The sequence below is a fragment of the Terrapene carolina genome, unplaced genomic scaffold, assembly GCF_002925995.2.
Source record: "Terrapene carolina triunguis isolate 2854851 unplaced genomic scaffold, T_m_triunguis-2.0 Scaffold69, whole genome shotgun sequence".
NCBI lineage: Eukaryota > Metazoa > Chordata > Testudines > Emydidae > Terrapene > Terrapene triunguis.
This window is the reverse complement of record NW_020664420.1, coordinates 11,671,367-11,693,256: the sequence shown is the minus strand read 5'-3', so window position 1 is coordinate 11,693,256 and position 21,890 is coordinate 11,671,367. Positions and strand designations below refer to the sequence as shown.

At 40.2% G+C, this 21,890-nt stretch overlaps 1 protein-coding gene across 1 annotated transcript in view; it reads right to left on the bottom strand.

The window, feature by feature from the left end:
• The window catches only part of DCC (DCC netrin 1 receptor), a 902,832-nt gene that overhangs the window by 227,358 nt on the left and 653,584 nt on the right, over nt 1-21,890 (bottom strand). Inside the window, exons 10-11 of the mRNA XM_026649009.1 lie at nt 10,205-10,353; nt 8,285-8,423 (exon numbers count right to left, since the gene is read on the bottom strand). Of these exons, the coding sequence (XP_026504794.1) occupies nt 8,285-8,423; nt 10,205-10,353 (288 nt within the window). The remainder of the gene's footprint in view (nt 1-8,284; nt 8,424-10,204; nt 10,354-21,890) is intronic.

The following is a 21,890-nucleotide window of genomic DNA, read 5'->3' as shown; positions in this document are numbered from 1 at the left end:
CAAATGCTTTACAACAGTCTAGAAAGATTACAATTGCTTTATTTCCTACTTCTAGCGGTTTTGTACCTTGATCAAACAAAGCAATTGAATTTGTCTGGTGCAATTTGTTCTTTGTAAACACATGAGACTTATCAATGGTTCCATTATGTTTGATTAATCATTGTTCCATTATAATCTAGGTATTTAGAGACTTCTCCTTGCTCTTGATAAACCAATAACCTAAAGTTTAGTGAAGTCAATGTGAATACACTTCCATTAACATCAGTGGTCTTTGGATCCAGACCCAAATCCTTACAACAGATTTTGCAACTCTTTCACATTCATACAATTTTAAAAGCACCAAATGTGCTCTCCATAGGCAATGACTCTCTGCTGTGTCATCAAACTAAGCAGGTACAAAAGCACAAAAAACTCCAGATTAACTCTTCCTCCATATTCAAAAACAAATGTTGCCAAGTGCAATTACCCCTCAGATCATTAAGCGCTGTCTCTTTGCCTTCCTTTGCTGCATCATCGCATTTTTCAAAGCATAGTACATTATATTTATTTTTGATGTGGCCAATCAAAAACAAACTAATATAACTTCAGATTATATGTAGCATGGCTCAGGGGTAGGGGTAGGAGTCATGACTGAGAGTCACTCTGAATATGAAACTTCTTATGGTTCAATAAAAAAACACATGTATCTGGACAGTGGGATTAAGCAGTTTTCTTGTCATCTATTTTTAACTAACTTCCAAATGCAAGGCTAAATTCAGGCCTCGTTTACACCTGTGCAATCACATTCAGAAATTTAAGACAATGGGTTGCAGAGTTGTAGGGGAGGCAGAATGTTGCCTGAAAAATCTTCCTTACTAGCATTGGTGCATGCACTCGAATGAACACATCTTTACTTTCAAATCCCAGGCTATATTTGCAAATCTGGAAGTTACCAAAAAAAATCATGTCATACTTGTAAACTGAGAAGATCTGATATGGAATCTTTGAGAGACAATAAACTAGTAACCTACCCACCATTGCTACAGAGTCACTCTTCAGAACTGAACAGAAGCTTGTATTCTTTTTTTATAGTGCAGACCACACATCCTAATAGACAGATTGCAGTTATTTATTTGTATTTTTAAGTACTGACAATATGCTCAGGGCTGTGCCAAACAGAAATAAAGCCAGGCCCTGCCCAGAAGACTTTATACTCTAAAATACAGACAGAGATGAGAAACTTGGAAATCAAGAGGATGGAATAAGTCTCCACTTTCCAAAGTTATCCAGATATCCAAAACTCCAGCTACTTGAGATAAAGGAAAAAACACACAACTTTTCTGCTGAATAGTATTTTCTGTGTCAGGCAAATCCTTTCCCCTGTGTCGCCACCATGGTTTCGCGGCTCAAAGGATTGGAGTATTCACTCACATTTGATGAGATTTATAGTAAGCGCCTTTTGCACAACATGGAGCTGTTCTGCAGGAGCTCCCTAAGCACCACATTTCGGACAGATTGGAATGGGGAGGAGATGGGCTGGGGGACAAGGTCAGAGAAGCTGCCACCACTGGTGTTAAGCACTTGGCAGGTGCTCAGGCGATTTCATGATGAGGCCATATATCCATTTAGATTATATTAGATAATTAAACTAGGCATTACAGACCTTAGAGATTATATAGGCAGGAACTGTGAGAGGAAGGATGGTCTAGTGCTTAGAGGCACTAACCTAAGACCTGGGATACCTGAGTTCAAGTCTCTGACCTGCCACAGAATGTCTGTTTGACCTGGGGGAAATCATTTAGCCCTCTCTGTGTCTCAGTTACCCATCTGTAAAATGGGGATATTAGCACTTCCCTATCTCACCGCAAGATACTGTGGGGAGTAAAGGGGAGTCTATATACATACCATAGAGAGGTCTGATAATATTCTTTAGTTGGAGCTAGCTATACCCAAGAGAACTGGGGTGTCAGCAGAACCCCAAGGGGTCCTAAAGCATGACACCTCTCACAGAGTGTTTGCATAGGAGAAATCTGCACTCTTGTGAGTTAGAACCACACCAATTCTGGTAATTTTCTACATTAAATACTATAACAGCCTGCATTTCCTCTGCCACTGTGACTGTCCCTCCTCCCCCCCACACACACACCTGAAAGTAAACACATGAATAGCTCAGGTTATAGAACCAGCTGTTGATGTCTGAATAACTTTATATGCTCAAGTATCGGGGGTAACCATGTTAGTCTGTATCCACAAAAACAATGAGGAGTCTGGTGGCACCTTAAAGACTAACAGATTTATTTGGGCATAAGCTTTCGTGGGTAAAAAACCCACTTCTAATAAATCTGTAAGTCTTTAAGTTGCCACCAGACTCCTCATTGTTTTTATATGCTCAGTGTCCTGACTTTGTCAGTTTGATACTCATTCCTTAACTTTTTTTTTAAAGTGTATTCATATTATCTTTATGGATATTAATTATTTTTAATCAAATATTCAGAAAGAATTAAATAAAACTGTCTGCCAATTTCTGGGTTTAAACACATTTTGACAAATTCATAGGCATGATAGCTCAAAGCATTTCTGGAATGGCAAACAGCCTGACCAAATATTAACTGAGCTGTATATTAAACAGAAAACTAAACATTAAAGATCTGGTAAATTCTATAAGTCTGTGATTCTATAGTTCCTGGAATTGAAGAAGCTATAATAAATCCCTGTGCTTAAAGTATATTTCTTAGACTGTATGTTATATCCCAGAGCTTCATGGATAATTTCTTCCTACAGGCATGCAAGGAAATAGTATGCTAGGCTTCTTCATGACACCATCTACTGTATCATATACTGTGAAAGTGCCACAGAATTTAAGACCATAAGGGACCACAAGATCATCTAGTCTGACCTACTTTGTATCACAGGACATTAATATAACCCAACACTCACACACTAAACCCGACAACTGAAATTAGACCGAAGTATTACAGCCCACAGTGAAGGACACACAGAAAAAAGGACACATGAGGCGAGGTGAGGACCTACACAAGCAATGATACAGTAGTATGCACAGCAACAAAGAAAATCAGGTAGAACAACAGTATCAAGGCTTCTTCATAATTTTATTTTTTGTCCTGTATAAAATAAACCCTTGGAAGACTGAAAAGGAAATCTGTACACCTTTTTCAACTGTACACCTACACAAGTTTGTTGTAATATTCATCATAAATGATGGGCTATCAGCACTCTTGGAGAAATAAAATAAGATTACGTGGTCTTTGCAAAGAGATCAGAAAAAATTGTTGGTCATTATGTTTTAAAGAGGAAGGTTGGTCCTGTAGTTAAAACACTAGCCTGGGATTTTGGAGACCTATGTTTAATCCCTTGCTCTATACAGCCTTCCTACTTAATTTCTCTTTGTCTCTGCTCTCCATCTCCCACCCTTTGTCTGTCTGATCTATTTAGATCAGGGGTAGGCAACCCATGGCACGCGTGCCAAAGGCGGCACACAAGCTGATTTTCAGTGGCACTCACACTGCCCGGGTCCTGGCCACCGGTCCGGGGGCCTCTGCATTTTAATTTAATTTTACATGAAGCTTCTTAAACGTTTTAAAAACCTTATTTACTTTACATACAACAATAGTTTAGTTATATATTATAGACTTATAGAAAGAGACCTTCTAAAATCATTAAAATGTATTACTGGCATGCGAAACCTTAAATTAGAGTGAATAAATGAAGACTCGGCATACCACTTCTGAAAGGTTGCCGACCCCTGATTTAGATCATAAGTTTTTTGGGGTGGGGATGTCTATTACTATTGGTTTGTATAGTACATAGCAGAATAAGGCCCTAATCTTGGTTGTAGTCTCTAAATTCTACTGAAATAAAATTATTGTAATAAGCTTTGGTCCTACACATCTTAACTGTATCATTTTTAGCTTCACACTCTTTAATTCCCTTCCCTCCTTCGCCGTGCATAGTGTTTTTGTGGGAACTCAGATCAATGGATGAAATGGACTATAAGGGGGATAGAAAGCTGGCTAGATCATCGGGCTCAACGGGTAGCGATCAATGGCTCCATATCTAGTTGGCAGCCGGTATCAAGCGGAGTGCCTCAAGGGTTGGTCCTGGGGCCGGTTTTGTTCAATATCTTCATTAATGATCTGGACGGTGGCGTGGACTGCACCCTCAGCAAGTTTGCAGATGACACTAAACTGGGAGGAGTGGTAGATATGCTGGACGGTAGGGATAGGATACAGAGGGACCTAGATAAATTAGAGGATTGGGCCAAAAGAAATCTGATGAGGTTCAACAAGGACAAGTGCAGAGTCCTGCACTTAGGATGGAAGAATCCCATGCACTGCTACAGACTAGGGACTGAATGGCTAGGCAGCAGTTCTGCAGAAAAGGACCTAGGGGTTACAGTGGACGGGAAGCTGGATATGAGTCAACAGTGTGCCCTTGTTGCCAAGAAGGCTAACGGCATTTTGGGCTGTATAAGTAGGACCATTGCCAGCAGATCAAAGGACGTGATCATTCCCCTCTATTGGGCATTGGTGAGGCCTCATCTGGAGTACTGTGTCCAGTTTTGGGCCCCACACTACAAGAAGAATACAGAAAAATTGGAAAGAATCCAGTGGAGGGCAACAAACATGATTAGGGGACTGGAGCACATGACTTACGAGGAGAGGCTGAGGGAACTGGGCTTATTTAGTCTGCGGAAGAGAAGAATGAGGGGGGATTTGATAGCTGCTTTCAACTACCTGAAAGGGGGTTCCAAAGAGGATGGATCTAGACTGTTCTCAGTGATAGCAGATGACAGAACAAGGAGTAATGGTCTCAAGTTGCAGTGGGGGAGGTTTAGGTTGGATATTAGGAAAAACTTTTTCACTAGGAGGGTGGTGAAGCACTGGAATGGGTTACCTAGGGAGGTGGTGGAATCTCCTTCCTTAGGGGTTTTTAGGGCCTGGCTTGACAAAGCCCTGGCTGGGATGATTTAGTTGGGGATTGGTCCTGCTTTGAGCAGGGAGTTGGACTAGATGACCTCCTGAGGTCCCTTCCAATCCTGATATTCTATGATTCTATCACTGTATGATATTATACATAGCAGGTCACATCCCAGGCCCCTCTACCAACCACTTCTGAGCTATTGTGGCAGTGCAAAACAACTGAAAAGGTGTCCTAAAGATATACTTCTCCTCCCCGCCCCCGCACACACACTTTGGGAATGTAGTGGGGGGGCAGGGCCAGAAAGTCCAGGCTCCAGCCTTTCTTTGGCCAGAGGAGTGGTCCCAATGGCACCACGGAGTCTGGTATAATTTAGTCCATAGGCTGCTCTAAATTATGTCAAAGGCTTAAATGTCTCCTAGTGGCCCCAGGATCAGGAAAATGGAAAGATGTCTTAAAGACACCTTCCTCTCCTCCCCTTACTACACCAAGGCCCCAGTGTTGCAAAAAGCTACAGTTTACACCTCCCTGCAGCACCACGGGCAGTTTTACATCTGTGTGTGCTGCAATTGCTGTATTCAGTGGGATGAGTTAAAAGGACAAAATCTAAGTTGACAGGATCAAAATTTGACTGTCCTTGCCACAGAACATTACAATAGTTTTACAAATATCTCCTGGATATTGAAAAATCTGTTAGCTCTAAAAGAGGAGAGGAACTTGGGTAAAATTCTTAATTCTCTGCTGGGCAGCTCACCCCCACCAACAAAACCAAAACCAAGAGCGCTGAATTAGTTTTAGAAATTCATGATAATTTACACCACATCGTCTATGTCCACTGCCTGCCTGCTCCTTTCCTGTAAGCTGAACCTGCAACCGACAAGAAGCTTGCTCTGGAGCAAGAAATTTTTGTAACTTTTAGTCACCAGCTGGCCCTCAAAAATGGAACCCACTTGCGGGGGGAGGGGGGACAGTATGAAGCAAATCTACACACTTGCATCATGTACACATCTGCAAAACAACGTAAAACTGGTACCAATAGATTTCATTTCAGACCAGCACCGCACCTTCTCCCCTTGCTTAACAACAGAGAAGTTAAATGCTTCTTGGGATGCCATATGCTATTCTCCATTCTTCTGTTTTCTGAAATAGTGTCATGAAAGCCTTCTCTTTAGTGACATTTTGTGCTCCCAAAGAGGTGAAATCTTCTCACAAAATTTGCAGAGGATAATTTTCAGACTCATGAATAACAATCTCTCCCTTCCTCACTTATGATGACATTTAAAACCAAAGTGGAGAACAGAGCCACAGTACTACACTTCACAGTCTGAATTATATCTACATAAATTATGCAAAATATTCATTTTCACTTGTTTTCCTTTTGTTTTTATAATTATAAGTGTGAAGTAATTTATTCTGCCAAGATCCAATCTGTATTACAAGTGATGACTGAATTAGATGGATAGGCATAAGTAGTACTTGAAAAAAATATTGAAGAGGTATCAAATGTAAAATAATTGAAAGTTGAAGTGCCAAATGAGGTGTGGGTATCACAGATGAACCTTATAAAGGATACTACAATGATGGTCTGAAACACTACAACCTACAATAATATTATCATAGTGTTTTTACCAATTCTGTAGGTTAGCAAATATTAGTTTTTTAGTAAGGGAAATATTTGTAAATACAACAGAACTTGAGACAAGGGTTCATCCTTATCTATTTAAATCTTTTCTTCCATCATAGGCACTGCCTAGATTAGGAAAAGGAAATGTTTATAGCAAGTGTGCTAGCTAATAGATCTACATGCACCATGTCTTTGCCTCCACTGGCTGCAAAGTGGTGTTTTAAAATGTGTTAATTAAGTGTTCTGCTAGTCAAGGTCAACTGTATATCCCCACCTGGGTGTGTGCCTTGTCTCCACTAGGATTTTACAGCAAGATAGTTACCTAAGTGTAAAAAAACCACCTTTTTTGTAGTGAAGACACAGCCCTGGTAAAGACAGAACTATTGTGAGCTTAAGTCAAACAGTGATTCAAATACAGGACAGGAGCAGAGCCTGTAATTTGAATACCTAAATTCATAAACACACAGGAAAAAACCACGGCAATCAGATTACATGCAATTGTAAAAATCCCCATCTAAATAGTTCTTTTGTACCATCTGGAATTTATCATTTTTTAAACTCAGACTCAGGCATAGGTGCCCTTGGATGCAAATGCAAATCTTTTAGTTTAAGAGCTCTCTCTCTGGGTCAGATTCTCAGATGGCGTACATTGGTGTTGCTCCACTGAAGACATTGGAGACATCTGGGTTTTATACCCACTGAGAAACTGGACCTCTTTTCTTAAATTCTCATCTACCTTTGTTTTATCTCATGCCCGCCTTCCCCTTTTTGCCCTCCCCCCATCCAACTCTACCACCACCAATATTAATTACTCCCTACTAACTTTTAGGGTTCTGTTTTCCTCTAAAAAGTTGTAACAAGTTTCTAGCAGTAAAAAAATCTACCCTGAGAAGTCATCAAGGTACCATCAGAAGGACACACAGATCCATTTTTTGTATACCCAATTATTGGGCTAATTCTCCTATAATTTACACTGGTTTTACACCACTGTAGCCAAACTGATCAATGGAGTTACTCCTGATTTACAAGTGTGGGAATCAGGCTCACTGACTTCATCAGGAGCCACTGCAGCACTTACACGTGAACATCAGGCATTAGATGTTTCCAAGCACAAAATAAACTTCAATACAATACCCCAAGAATGCAGAGACACAAAGCACAGTGCAAGCCAAAGGAAGAGCGACTATCCAATCACTGTGACAGAGAAGAAAGTAAAACAGACATTTTCTACTCCAGTGTTCCAAATATGAGGAAGATCTAGAAAGGTGTTTCTTCAGATTACCAGATATAATAAAATATTTTCCATTAAAAAGTGGTGAGGACAAACCTGTGTATAACATCAGGAAATGGAAAGGGAGGGTAGAGATAGCATCATGCTATGTAACAACCTTCTACCAAACTAGGAAAAATGAAAAGGACAAATGATCATGAGGGATACGACTCTAAACACCCTGTGAAACAATATAATGGGCAGACAATGAATCTACGATTTCTGCCTCTGAAAAAGACCTGAAGATATTTATTTATTTATTTTATTTAATAGTTTACATTTTGGTTGTCAATTTTCATTTAGTTTGTCATGCCTATCATTGACTTGAACTAAGTATATAGTATAGGAAATCCTAAATTTGTCCTGGTCCCAGGATAAAACTTTATACATAGCGATCTGTGATGTTAATCCACAAAGTGCACATTTTTCTTCTCCTTACATTGTCCATCCTGGCATCTGTAGTTCTAACTTACCATCAGAAAGCGTCATGACGGTAAGATCTTCAGTGGACACCCCAGGGCCATAGCGGTTATAAGCCAAGAATCGTAAGGTGTATTCCGTGAATTTTTTCAGCCCCTCCAGTTTGTATGATAGTCCATCAACGTCTATATTCTGGGTACATAAAAGTGATAATCGTTACTAAGGGGAAATGTTAAAGAAGGTATGACAGTAATACTGGGGGATGAATAGATTAGACAGTAGGGGTTTTCTCTGTCTAAGAGGTAATGCTAAATCCTTATTTAAGTTGCTGTAAAAGGTAATTTGTAACATAGCATTGCTTGTTACAGCTCAGTTCTCAATAGACTCTCTGATATTAAACTGCCATATTTCAAGATATAGCTGACTCTGGTGCTTAGACCTTTGGTTTAGTTGTTATTTAAAGCACAGCAGAAAGATTCCTTGCTTAAATCAATCACTCCTTCTCCCATAAGAAAGTGATAGGGAAAGGAAGAAGGGAAGAGAAAGGAGCAAATAAGGACTATGAGTCATGGGGAAATTCTAGGAGAAAAGGAGAGTGTGAAATAAAGGAAGACAAGAGAAGAGAGAGAAGATTTTGGGGGGTGAAGAAGCAAGTTAAATCTACGCTGGGATTTATGATGCCTGTGACTCTTACAGGCTACTAATAAACTAAACTGGCTCAGATGGAGAAAAAAGGAGTCTCTATTTTACTATACTGTCCTCCTCTAAATCTCTCTTTTTTTTTAAAGTCACATTTCATCCACATAGCATCTCTCAATGACCTCTACAGGATCACTAGGCCACCTTAACTTTACATCAGCTACTGATGTACTATGTTAACAGCCTGAACTGTTTAAACTCTTTATTTGCTAGAGTGCAGGATCCTTGGAGCTGAGACCATGATCTTATATGTTTCCACATAAAAACACACAGTCATTGCAGAACACCAATAATAAGGATGATGCAAATTCCCTTTGTTTATCTCTCTCATTTGTACAGGAGCGCCGCCAGCTTTTCTGCCGCCCTAGGCAGCGGAAGGTCCCGCCTCGAAATGCCGCCCCCCACAGAGGCGGCGGAAGGTCCCGCTGCCGAAATACCGCCATGGTCGCTGCCCCCCCAAATTGTAGTGCCCTAGGTGACCACCTAGGTCACCTAATGGGTTGCGCTGGCCCTGCATTTGTAAGAAATACAGATAATGCCTAGACTGGGTTTATATATTTTACACTCCTAGAATGGACTTGGCCCTGAGGAAAGGGAAAATGAGCCACTGAGGAAATAAATTAGATCATATCTACCCCCATTTCCTGTGTAAAACTTCCCTTAACATCAGTAGTGTCTGAAAAATCTATAGAACTTTTATAAGGGGAGGGCCCTTTACTTTGTTTCTAGACTTTGATAAGAAAGGTAAACTAAGGGCTTGTTTCTCTCCCGCTTACACCAATTGTATGCTGGTGTGACTCCATATGGCTTGATCCTGCTGCCATTTAAGTAAATCATAAGACTAACGTGGATTTCAATAGACCGTCCCATTGACTGCCATGGAGCTACTCCTGTCTTGCACCAGTGTAAGTGAAAGAATGAGTTCCTCTATATATTAAAGTACATTGTAATAGGCCTATGTAATATTCAGCTACAGCAGCATGTAAATTCTCACAGTTCAAAGACTTGATTTGAAAAAAAAATCCCTCTACTCACTGCCTTTCAATGCACATTTCCAAGGCACTTAACCTGAAGAGTAACCACTCCAGTCTGTTATGCCATTGAAGCACCAAAATTTCCACTATCAACAGGTTTAAAGCAGCTGAACAGATATCCACGGTCACTTGGATTGACCGCTTCTTCTCCTTCCTGTCTAATTTTGTCACGTCGTGCAGCAAAAGCCTGCTCTCACAACTAACTGAAAGAAGAGCATACAGCTCCATTAACTTGCTCACCTGTTCTTTTCCAGTAGCAGTCTCTGTGCAGAACAATCTGTAACCTTGGACTGGACCATTTGCATAGGCAGGGGGTTCCCAGGAAAGAAGAATTGAGGTAGGTGAGGTAGATACAGCCCGCAGGTTTTCTACTGGCCCTGGAACTTGCACTGTATGAAGAAAAATTGCCTGAATAAAAGCAGTCGTTTATTGCAGCTCAGTTCCTTAACCATTTTGTTATCCTTTTGATTGCTCTGGCATATCCTGACCCAATATGTGTCCCCAAAGAAGCACACTTCTCCCGCTATATATGACTATGCAGAGCTGAATGTTTTTAACATTGGAGTGAAGTGCGTTTCTCTATGAGGAAGTATTTAATAGACTTGAATGGTGTCGGGGCAAGGCATGATTAATCCATAAAGAAGCTCCGCAGAGTGATACAACATTGCATCACAATAACCTTCTAAGTACAGAGGTGGCTTTGTAAAATACTGTCTTTCGTTTAGCATGTTGTTACAAGAAGTATGAGCTATACTTGTGATTAATTTCTAATGGATGGAAACAGAAGTTGCTCTCCATTCCCTTCCCTCCCATTGCTTCATCTTTCTGCACTTCTGCTTTTTGTTTTGTTTTTTCTTAATATTCTCTCCTGATTTTTAAAAATCTATCTATCTATCTATCTATCTATCTATCTGTCTAATACAAGATACAGAAAAAAAACAGTCCAAATCTGATCAATACCAAGACTGGTTCAAGAAAAGGAGGGACTTTAGCAGACCCATTACTCTCTACTTATAAAAGAGCAAAACTCAAAGACACACAACCTAAAATATCAACACAAAACCCAGCTTTTCAGAGAAATACAAAGTAGCCTTACCATACTTCTTGTGTGTCTGTTCAAGCTCTGTATAGACTGGCTCAACTGCCACTTGTTTAAAAATTGATTTAATGCACCATATATTGGCTTGGCCTCCTAGTACCAATGCAACAATGGGGTTTTAGTATCACTGTGTTATTTCCTATTTACATTGTTTGTTTCATGTCCCTGTTTATTTACTTAACCTTAAACTTAGGTATATTTTATATGCTTTCCTGTAACTGTCTCTTTGGATCACAAATACATGGTTGCTAAAAATAATCATCATAATAAAAGTAATCTTGGGCATGCACTGAGGGCCAATCTGGGAACTGTGAGACACAAGCAGGGCCGGCTCCAGGGTTTTGGCCGCCCCAAGCAGCCAAAACAAAAAAACAAACAAACAAAAAAGCCGCGATCGCGATCTAAAAAAAGCCGCGATCGCGATCTGCGGCGGCAATTCGGCGGGAGGTCCTTCACTCCCAGGCGGAGTGAGGGACCGTCCGCCGAATTGCCGCCGAATACCTGGAACTGCCGCCCCTGTCCGGAACGGCCGCCCCAAGCACCTGCTTGAGAAGCTGGTGCCTGGAGCCGGCCCTGGACACAAGACTAATTCTATTGCCTTCTTGGATTCACAGTTTGGCACTGAACATTGCTAGTGATTTGGTAGGAAGAAACCCAGTTTAGTGTGACTGTGAGCCATAAGTAAAAACTTTCAAACCTGGATGCCTAAAGTTAGGTCCTGAAATCCAAATTTAGGCACCTAAAGAACTTTCAGGTTTGACATTTTTGGTGAAAGTTAATTATATGAATTGGTAAGAAAATTTAGCACATCTGCAATTCTGTTTCATAACAAAACTTTTGTGTTTGTGCAATATCTAGCACTCTGAAGATGTTACTGGAACTCAATACTTATAAAACTAAAAGCAACAATAAAAGTGTTAAAAACTGCAACAAACTGACACAATCTTGCAATTATTGGAGTTAGTGCAACCAGTTCTAACCTTTTATTTTCAGACAAAGGAAAATCTGAGACCAAAAATACAGAAAGCTGAATTATTTTCCATTTTCAGTGTAATTTCATAGAATTTGGAGTAGGAGGTGAGAGGGGAGATTGTTTTCTGGCATGAACCAAGCCAAAATGAAGTTGCCTGTTTTCTTCACAAATTTCATGGAAAAGCCCCCCAGTGTTGCACAGCTCTAGTTATACTAATATGTTTTTCACTCTGAATTCTGATTGTCACACGTTATTAATGTTATGCACTCACTGTTGACTTGAACTTGTTACCAAATAACAAAAGTGCTATACTTGGGAAAGTCCCTTTACCACTAAGTCATTCCATGAAAGAATCACTATGCTGACTAATACTTTCAAGTCTGTCTCTACAGTTCATCTGTCCCTTCAACTGGAACCCAAGGATGAGTAATCGATGAGAGAAAAAGGAAGAAAATTGGCAGAAAAGTCGCAGAACAAGTGGAGAACCAATTCTGAAAATGATCTAAACTGGTGTGATCAACAGCGTTTAAAATATCTGAGTTGTTGTTGCATGTCAATACCTTTTTCTTGCCTGAATATGAAATAGTCTATTCATATTTTACATATAGAAAATGCCGTCACGCAAAACAAACTTGCCAGTTATTGTGCAGTTGGCAGATAACAGCATTACAATTCCTATAAAAGGCTTTTCACAGTCAAATGCATGTTACCAGACAGTTTCATAGAAGAAAGCTGTTAGGGTAAAACTAACAGGTTTGTGGCAAGTGACAGGGAAAGAACATGACACTTTCTTCTGCTAATACCTGTGTATTTGACAATATGCTAAAGATATCTAAAAGACTGCCTCCAGCTCCAGGATAAAGACCGTGGTTGACAATTTCATTCCTCTGGCCCAAACAGAACTCTCTGCAATAAGGATAAACCATGGGAGGCAGAACTTTCTCAGGGGCTAGACAGAGACGTGGAGTAAACTGGTCCCTCAGGAACCAAGGACCATCACAAAGCTTGTCACTCTCCACTCCAAGTGCAAGGGGCATTTCTTTGACCTCTAACAAATACATAGCAACATGTGTATTAAAAAACCCCAAACCAAACAACTTACTCCGGAGCACACACTGCACCCTCTGGGGAGAGGAGGAAAAAATGAACAACACATGACAGATGTCTGTCATATAGCTGAATGTACTACTGGAAGGCAGTCAGATACTGCAGTGATGAGCATGGTAGGAGAACCAATACAGAATTTTGTAGAAAGCTAAAAATCAGTGAAAGGCTGCCAGTGACATATACTTTTAAATGGCATTTAATATTCACTCTAATATAGAATTAATACATTTAAGAAGTTTTTTTTCCCCCCTCCAGCTTTCCATTTCATTATATTTCAGTATGTCTGACATGCCCTCTAATGTGCTTAACTTCTCAACACTTGGCATGCAGAAATTCTTTAGTGTCTGCTGATCCCTGCTGACAATAATGTAGGGGGGAAATAGCCTTTTGTTTCGGTTCTTGTTTTCCTGTTACCTTTTTCTTTGTGTGTGTGTGTGTGTGTGTGTGTGTGTTGTTTTTTTGTTGTTTTTTTTGTTAATGGGAAGACTTTAGAACTACAGCAAGAGCCATTCAAGAAGCACAAACCACGTCTTCCAGAAAAGTCATTCTCTTTAGATCTGTCAATTTCCTGGCCAAAAAGGAGCACACCCAAAGATGGGAAAGAGCAAAGATTAAGTGATTTTTCCCCGCAATGGAGTGTGCATAAACTGTGAAGTCATTTTTATATTTGATCATTAATAATCACACAAACAAAACATGCTAAGCATGTTTTCCCCAAAACATTTCCCTCCTGAAGTTTGTGACACTTTTGTAAAATAAAAGCTACAGTAATTGTCAAAGAATTTGATTCTACTCTCACTCATGGCAGTTTTACACCAATGCAACCCCACTGATTTCAGAGGAGTTACTTCTGATTTAGACCATGTAAATGGGAACAGAATCAAGCCTAAAACTACAAGTGGCCAAATTCTATATGATTTTCAGTGCTGGCTTTAGAAATATGGTTCTGTTCAATATCTACATAAATGATATTGATAGTAGCATAGAGAGTACACTTATAAAGTGTGCAGACAATATCAAGCTGGAAGGGATTGCAAGCACTTTGGAGGACAGAATTAGAATTCAAAATAGCAAATTACTGAAGGAGTACTGCAGAAAGGGGTCTGGGGCTTATAGTGGATCACAAAGCAAATATTAGTTAATAACTGGAACAAATTACCTAGGGAGGTCATGGAATCTCTGTCATTGGAGGTTTTTAAGAACAAGTTAAACAAACATCTGCCAGAGATGGTTTAGAATACTTAGTCCTACTTAGTCAAGGGGACTTGACTAAATAACCTATCGAGTTTCCTTCCAGTCCTACATTTCTTTGATCTATAAAACCTTTAACTGTCTTAATTTCTCCATAACTGCTGATGGTTCCACAGTCTCTCATTGTGCCTGACTGGAGTTAATGGGGCCCCATTTCAGCAAAGCATTTAAGCATGTGTTTTATGTCTATTCCTATTCAGCCAAGCACTTAAGCACATTGTGGCACTTAAGCAGTTGCTTAAAGTTAGGCACATGCTTCTGGACTTCACTGAATAGGGATAGACTGCTGAAATGGGGTGTGAGAATTTTAACATTGGTTTCAGTGCACACAGGTTCAAACCTAACAAAAGCTGCCTTTTTAATTACTTCCAGCAGATTGTCCACTCTGATGAGGTAGGTCAAGACAAAGGAAATGCAGGTCAGCATTAGAATGCATAAGGAAGGCAGAAAACATTCAAAGCTGCTGAAATATAACACCGATTTTTTTAAACTGTCAAAACCAATGTTTTTAGATTAGAAGTCAATTTACAAAAACTTTGTGAGCTTAATTTCAATAGGTGTATAGAGGTAGGAGGTCCAGGACCTGTTTTTCAATGCTTAGTAAGTGCTACTGCCTACTTTGGTCATGCATAACCAGATTCATTCACCCCCCGCCTCCCCACACACACACACTCATTAAACACTATATGTGCACATATGTAGCCAGGCTCCCAAATCCTCTCAGAGCACAATCCTTCTCACAAACCTTCTCAGTTCTTTTGCTCTGCATTCTCACACAGATCTCCTAACTGCTACCTCTTACTCAAACTTTTGTGCATAGTCCTTAGTTGTTTGTATTCTAGCTGTCAAATTCTGTATCGCTCTTTTTCAGGGCACAGGTCTCGTCTTCTCGAGTGCTCTGAACACCTCTAGTTTTACAGAATAACAAACAACAATCCTTCCCTATGCATCCAAATCTTGACCTGGACTTCCTTTGTCTCAAACAGTGTCAAGGTGGCTATTTCTATTATTATTATTATCATTATGTATCATTCTAGCACTCAGGAGCCCCAGTCATGTTTATGATTGTTGGTCCTCTTCAGTTATAGGCAAAACACTTTAAAACATTTTTTTCTAGTGATTCATTCTTCCTTCTGAGATGCAATGATTAAAATTTTATTTTTATTACATTTCACTTTCCCTTAAAACAGCTGGTTCCTATGCTGATTCGCAATGAAAACATTTAAAATGTGACACATTTACGAAGCCACTTGCATTTATTGATAATAGAGTGCATGCTTTGATTGTGTCTTTGATTTCCCCCCCCCCTTCCCTGTAGTTAACAGCTTTAATGATATTTCTACAAAATCTGTTTCTGTGCTGTATGGGGAGATGGGACTTCAAAAAGCCTGCAGGCAATGTAATTATTAGCATAATGAAACCCTCGCTTCCCTGTGCTATATACAGTTGAAAGACATGGCAGCGGTTTGGCAAGAAATACAGAAACTACCCTGTCTGCCTCAGCTGCTGATCCACGGGAGTTCTGCTGGACCCTTTTCACTTCTGTCACTTCAAGATATTTTCACATTTTGTTCTGCTTTGCATCGGGTTATTCTGTATTTACTTACGGTGTGCAACTATATTCCACAGTCAAATATATTAACCTACTCTATGGTGTTTTCTTCACATTACTAACAAACACTATTGGCCAGATCACATATCATCAGATATGCAAGCAGCAAGTCTCTTCCATATGCAGGTCTCCTAATTTCTCTGTAGAAAGTTGGCTTTGAGGGGGGGAGTTGGACAGAGGACAAAGTGTGCTCTTCATTTACACAGCTGAGACTCCCATTGAAGTGAGTGAGATTAGAATTCGGCCTTGGTCTCGACTCCAAGTTCTGCAGAGTAGTCTCAAAATAACAAACAATACTAACAAAATATAACACAACACACAAAGGAATACACACACGCACCCATCTCCATGAAAGGGAAGTTACAGAAAGCTCAGAACAAAGGAAAAGACAGTTTAGATGGAAGAACTTCCCTGCTATCTCCTCTACAAACGCATCCTTGATTAGAAAGATACAGAGTGTGTCTACACAGCAAACGTGCAGCTGGCCCAGGTCTGCTGACAGGCTTATAAGAGGGGAGGGTCTCAGAGCCCAGGTTCCAACCTGAGCCTGAACATCTACAGTGCAATTTTACAGCCCTGCAGCCTGAGCCCAAACCAGCTGACATGGGCCAGCCACAGGTGTTTATTTGCTGTGTAGACATACCCACAGAGCATTGACATCTGACGGAATCATTACCAGAGCTTTTAAGCTCAAAGGTTCCTACACTGGTCTGTGGAGAGTTGATCTGGTCACATGGGGACAGATTTTCATTTAAGTACCTAATTAAAGACCAGATTTTTTTTAAAAAGTACTCAGCACCCAGCAGCAATCCTGGTGACACTGCAGCCAGATTTTCATGCTGAGCTGTTCTAAAAAACTGTGGGAGCTGATCAGTTAAGCATCTTGTTGGCTCTCCTCTAGGGTGACCAAATGTTCCAATTTTATAGGGACAGTCCTGATATTTGGGGCTTTTTCTTATATAGACCCCCCACCCCCGTCCCAATTTTTCACACTTGCTATCTGGTCACCCTACTCTTCTCATTGTTTGCAGCGGCTAAGTTGCAGTAAGAGACAGCCAAGCATATATTAAATGATTCATTAGTATTACTTTTCCACAGGAGTAATTGCTGTAGTTGCCAAAGTGAAGCTACACAATTGCAAGTGGAGGGAGAGGTGGTCTATGTAATAGTGTCTGGGTCCAGGAGTCAAGCTCTCTGTTAAGATGAAATTATTGTTCGTGGCTCTGTCATAGACTTCCCATGTGAGCTTGGATAAGTCACATAATGTTTTTGTGCTTCAGTTCCCCCACTATAAAATGGGGAGAATACTTTCTTTTGCCCACTCCTAGTCTTATCTATGTAGATTGCAAGCTTTCTGGGACAAAGACTTAGTCTAAATATGTACAGCTCCTAGCACAATGGGGCCTTGATTTCAGGGTCTAGATACTGTTGATACTACAAATACATATTAATTATAGAGGGGACTGCTTTGATAATTATCATCATGGAGTTAAAGGGAGAAAGGTGATCTTATAATGCCTCCATACCAAGTATGCGATTCAAGCATGGGAAAGAAAACTTGGTTGCACCATGTCAATTTGAAGCATCAGCAAAGCTCTTCTTTCACTGACAACCCACAGTTATGATAACGTTTTATTTTAGTGGAAGTATTCAGAAGTTAAGTTCATTACCACCATAGTGGATGTTGACTGGTTTAGAAAGAGCTGTATGAAGACAAATAGATTTCAGCAGAATGCCATCCAGAAATAGTTTTGGAATGATTCTGAATAAGCTGAAACTGTTGTGCTCTCATGGTGACAGATAAGATCCATTTTACTTTATAGTAATTGCTAATTCACGTCAGATTATGTCAGACCAATACTAAATTAAAAGCATAGGCATGCTACTCAAGCATTACTAAATCAAAATGATTTTTGCTGGACCCGAATGAAGATGAAGGGAAGAAATTGACCACAATCTTTCGTAAATTGCAAAAGTACTTCACATTAAGGAGACAATTTTTTCTAAGTAAACACAGAGGTTGCAGATCCTATTTAAAAGCTCTGGGTGGACTGTGTTCTCTCTTAAGCAGGTTCCGACTACAGAGAAACGGATAGGAATTCTTGATGCTTCAATGGACATTGGTTTTCCCCATCACCACATGTAGGGGTACACGCTTCTGCACAAGCACATAATATATTGTGAGGGATCTATGCCAAGGCTTCCTGACTCTGTACTGCAGTTTGGTCTCCGTGTGGCATACCTGTTAAAGTTGAAGGTTCAGAAACTGGAGATTTTATACAAATAACGTAATGCCTTGTCGGAGAAAAACACAGTTCTCACTCTTTGGTTGCAGAGTAGCAGCCGTGTTAGTCTGTATCCGCAAAAAGAACAGGAGTACTTGTGGCACCTTAGAGACTAACAAATTTATTAGATGCATCCGAAGAAGTGGGTTGTAGCCCACGAAAGCTTATGCTCTAATAAATTTGTTAGTCTCTAAGGTGCCACAAGTACTCCTGTTCTTTTTACTCTTTGGTTGCAATCCCCTTCCTGTCAGTTCTTTCTCTGCTTCCACAGGCTCAATTTGTATGTTTGATAAATATGCAAAATCTCAATTGCATATATATGCATGTATGTATTTAAAACACTACCACAGCAGAAATGGGAATGATTTGTCTGAGCCAAACCAGAAACTGCCATGTTAAGTTCCTTGGTGTTTCTGACCCCACAGAAGCCCTGGTGGGAAGAGCTCTGAGGTCATTCAAGAGAAGATTCCCTCTCTCTTTCTCTCTCTCTGGGGAGATGTTTCAAATTCACCTTCCCAGTTCCCCACAAGTCTCACAGAGCCTGGCTCCAGTCCTAGCCCAGCTGGCTCAGGCTCCCATAGTGAAATCCACCCATCAACATATAGGCACTATATCCCCAATACAGCCCATAAGCACTATGCTCTGAGGTCTGCCGGGAAGTAGCAGTGAGATGCTCTATACTTCTAGGCACTAGCCATAGACTGGAGCAACCTAGCTGAGACCACAGACTAGAAGTGAAATCCTGGTCCTACTGGAGTCAATACTCCCTGGGGCCAGGATTTTACCCACAAAGTGTTTGTGGGTAGAGTCTCACCCTCACTTACTGTTTACATCGAATTTCCCCAGGAGATTCAGACTCTCAGTTGGGAGGCCATGAGAGAAAGAGTATGCACAAACCTGTGAAGGTTCCTGCACACAACTAACTTTGTCTCAGGGGTTTGGGCTGAGGAGGTGGGAAACAAATGGAGCAGACCTGACCTCGCTTCCCCACCCTGTCCATTCACACAGGATCCGGAACTTCATGGAACCCTTGTGGAAGGTCTTCCGTAGGATTCGGAGTGGAAATGAACAACATGCCACGGAAACAGCTTTTCCCTCTTGTGGGTAGCTGGATCCATGATTTTTGGCTGCCCTCTGCTTGTGGAAGCAGAGAGAAGTATGGGGCCCTGTGCTGTTACAACAATACACAAAAATACCAATAGTCTTAGCATGTTCTAGTGTCCCAGGAATGGGATAAAAAGCATATATCAAAGGAGAATACACATTTCCATTGAAAACATAATACTTGACACATACATTATCTTTTATAAGCAAAATGGTATGTCAGGTAGAGTGCAAATAACCTGTATTGAGGAGAGGAAAAAATGAACTAAAATCAATAGAAAAAAGCTATTTACTGCAATCTTATTGGAATTCCCTCTGAAAGGACTATATTTGACCCTGATACAGTCCATTCAACCAGCAAGAGACAGATTTCCACACTGGGAAGTTTATGTATACATTGATATCAGCCATAGCTAGACAGGCCCCATCAAAATGGTGTAAAGAGAGAATTATCCATTTCAATTATCACTGCAATGCAGCATCAAAGAACTGGGCAACAAGGGGAATAAGAGCTCATGCCAAGCCAGCAATTTATAACAAGGAGCAGGAGCAGATGCATCAATTTTGTTTTCAGCATCTTGCATAGGCTAACTTCAGTGTGGCATGAGGAAGCCTAGAGTAATTATTCTCATTGCTACTGTTATAATTATTGATGCTTTTGTGATAACTGATGCTGATATTATACTTAGGTAACAGTTACCCTGGAAAAGGACATCACAAGAGACACTCCAGCTCATTAAAGTTCAGGGCCATTTTTATACCTAACAAAATATAAACAATTTTGCAATAAATGTAAAAAATGACCTTTGTGCTCAGAATAGAATCTCCTTCTACTGTAGCGACAACCTCGCTAATCAGGAGCAATCCAATTAAATACCTGTGTGCCTCAAACTGTCACGGATTTAGAGGACACTTAATAAAATACTATTAATTCTACCCTAAGTGTGAAGTTAGGGAAATCTCTTTAGAGGATTATTCATAAATTCACTAGTAAAGATGCACTGTATGCTTCTAATGTAAAATGTATTCCTTGCACTATGGGACACAGGATGCAAGTCTCAGAAAGGGAATACGGAGTCACTCAAAGTATGTTGTAATTACATATTTAATGTATCCATCTGAGATTCTAACAAGATTGGCACTTTTCAAAGGAAACAGTAGAATGGTTCAAATAAAAAAAAGGTAGAGAGCTGTCCAGTGTATTATGCCAGTTAATTAAGATGAATGGGGAACAGTAAATAACTAGTTGGTGCTTCTTAGAATTAAACACAAGGCAATTAAAAAAAAATAAACTTACTTTTTGGTTTTGATGAGTTCTGTGATCTCTCTCTTATCAGGGAGTAGCTGTGTTAGTCTGTATCCACAAAAACAAGGAGTCCAGTGGCACCTTAAAGACTAGCAGATTTATTTGGGCATAAGCTTTCCTGGGTAAAAAACCTCACTTCTTCAGATGCATGGAGTGAAAGTTACAGATGCAGGCATTATATAATGACACATGAAGAAAAGGGAGTACCTCACAAGTGGAGAACCAGTGTTGACAGGGCCAATTCCATCAGGGTGGATGTAGTCCACTCCCAATAATAGATGAGGAGGTGTCAATTCCAGGAGAGGCAAAGCTGATTTTGTAATGATCCAGCCACTCCCAGTCCCTATTCAAGCCCAAATTAACAGTGTTACATTTGCAAATGAATGTGCCAGCAATGCCCCTCTGCCATGTACATTGGCCAAACTGGATAGTCCCTACGTAAAAGAATAAATGGACACAAATCGGACATCAGGAATGGTAACATACAAAAGCCAGTAGGAGAACACTTCAATCTCCCTGGACATTCTATAACAGATTTTAAAGTAACTATTCTTGAAGAAAAAAACTTCAGAAACAGACTTGAAAGAGAAACAGCAGAACTAAAATTGAATTGCAAATGTAACACCATTAATTTGGGCTTGAATAGGGACTGGGAGTGGCTGGATCATTACAAAAGCAGCTTTGCCTCTCCTGGAATTGACACCTCCTCATCTATTATTGGGAGTGGACTACATCCACCCTGATCGAATTGGCCCTGTCAACACTGGTTCTCCACTTGTGAGGTAGTCCCTTCTCTTCATGTGTCATTATATAATGCCTGCATCTGTAACTTTCACTCCATGCCTCTGAAGAAGTGAGGTTTTTTACCCAGGAAAGCTTATGCCCAAATAAATCTGTTAGTCTTTAAAGTGCCACCGGACTCCTTGTTGTTTTTATCTATCTCTTAGTTTCCCACTGTGTTCAGTCAGGAAATTGCTCCTAATGGGCCAGATTCTACCATCTTACTTATGATGGTGTGCCTTATTAATAGCGCAATTAATATTTAGTTCTGATTCAGCAGTATACCCGGAAAGATAATGGAGCAAATAATTAAGCAATTAATTTGCAAACATCTAGAAGATAATAAAGTGGCAAGTAACAATCAGCACAGATTTGTCAAAAACAAATTGGGTCTAATCAACCTGACAGT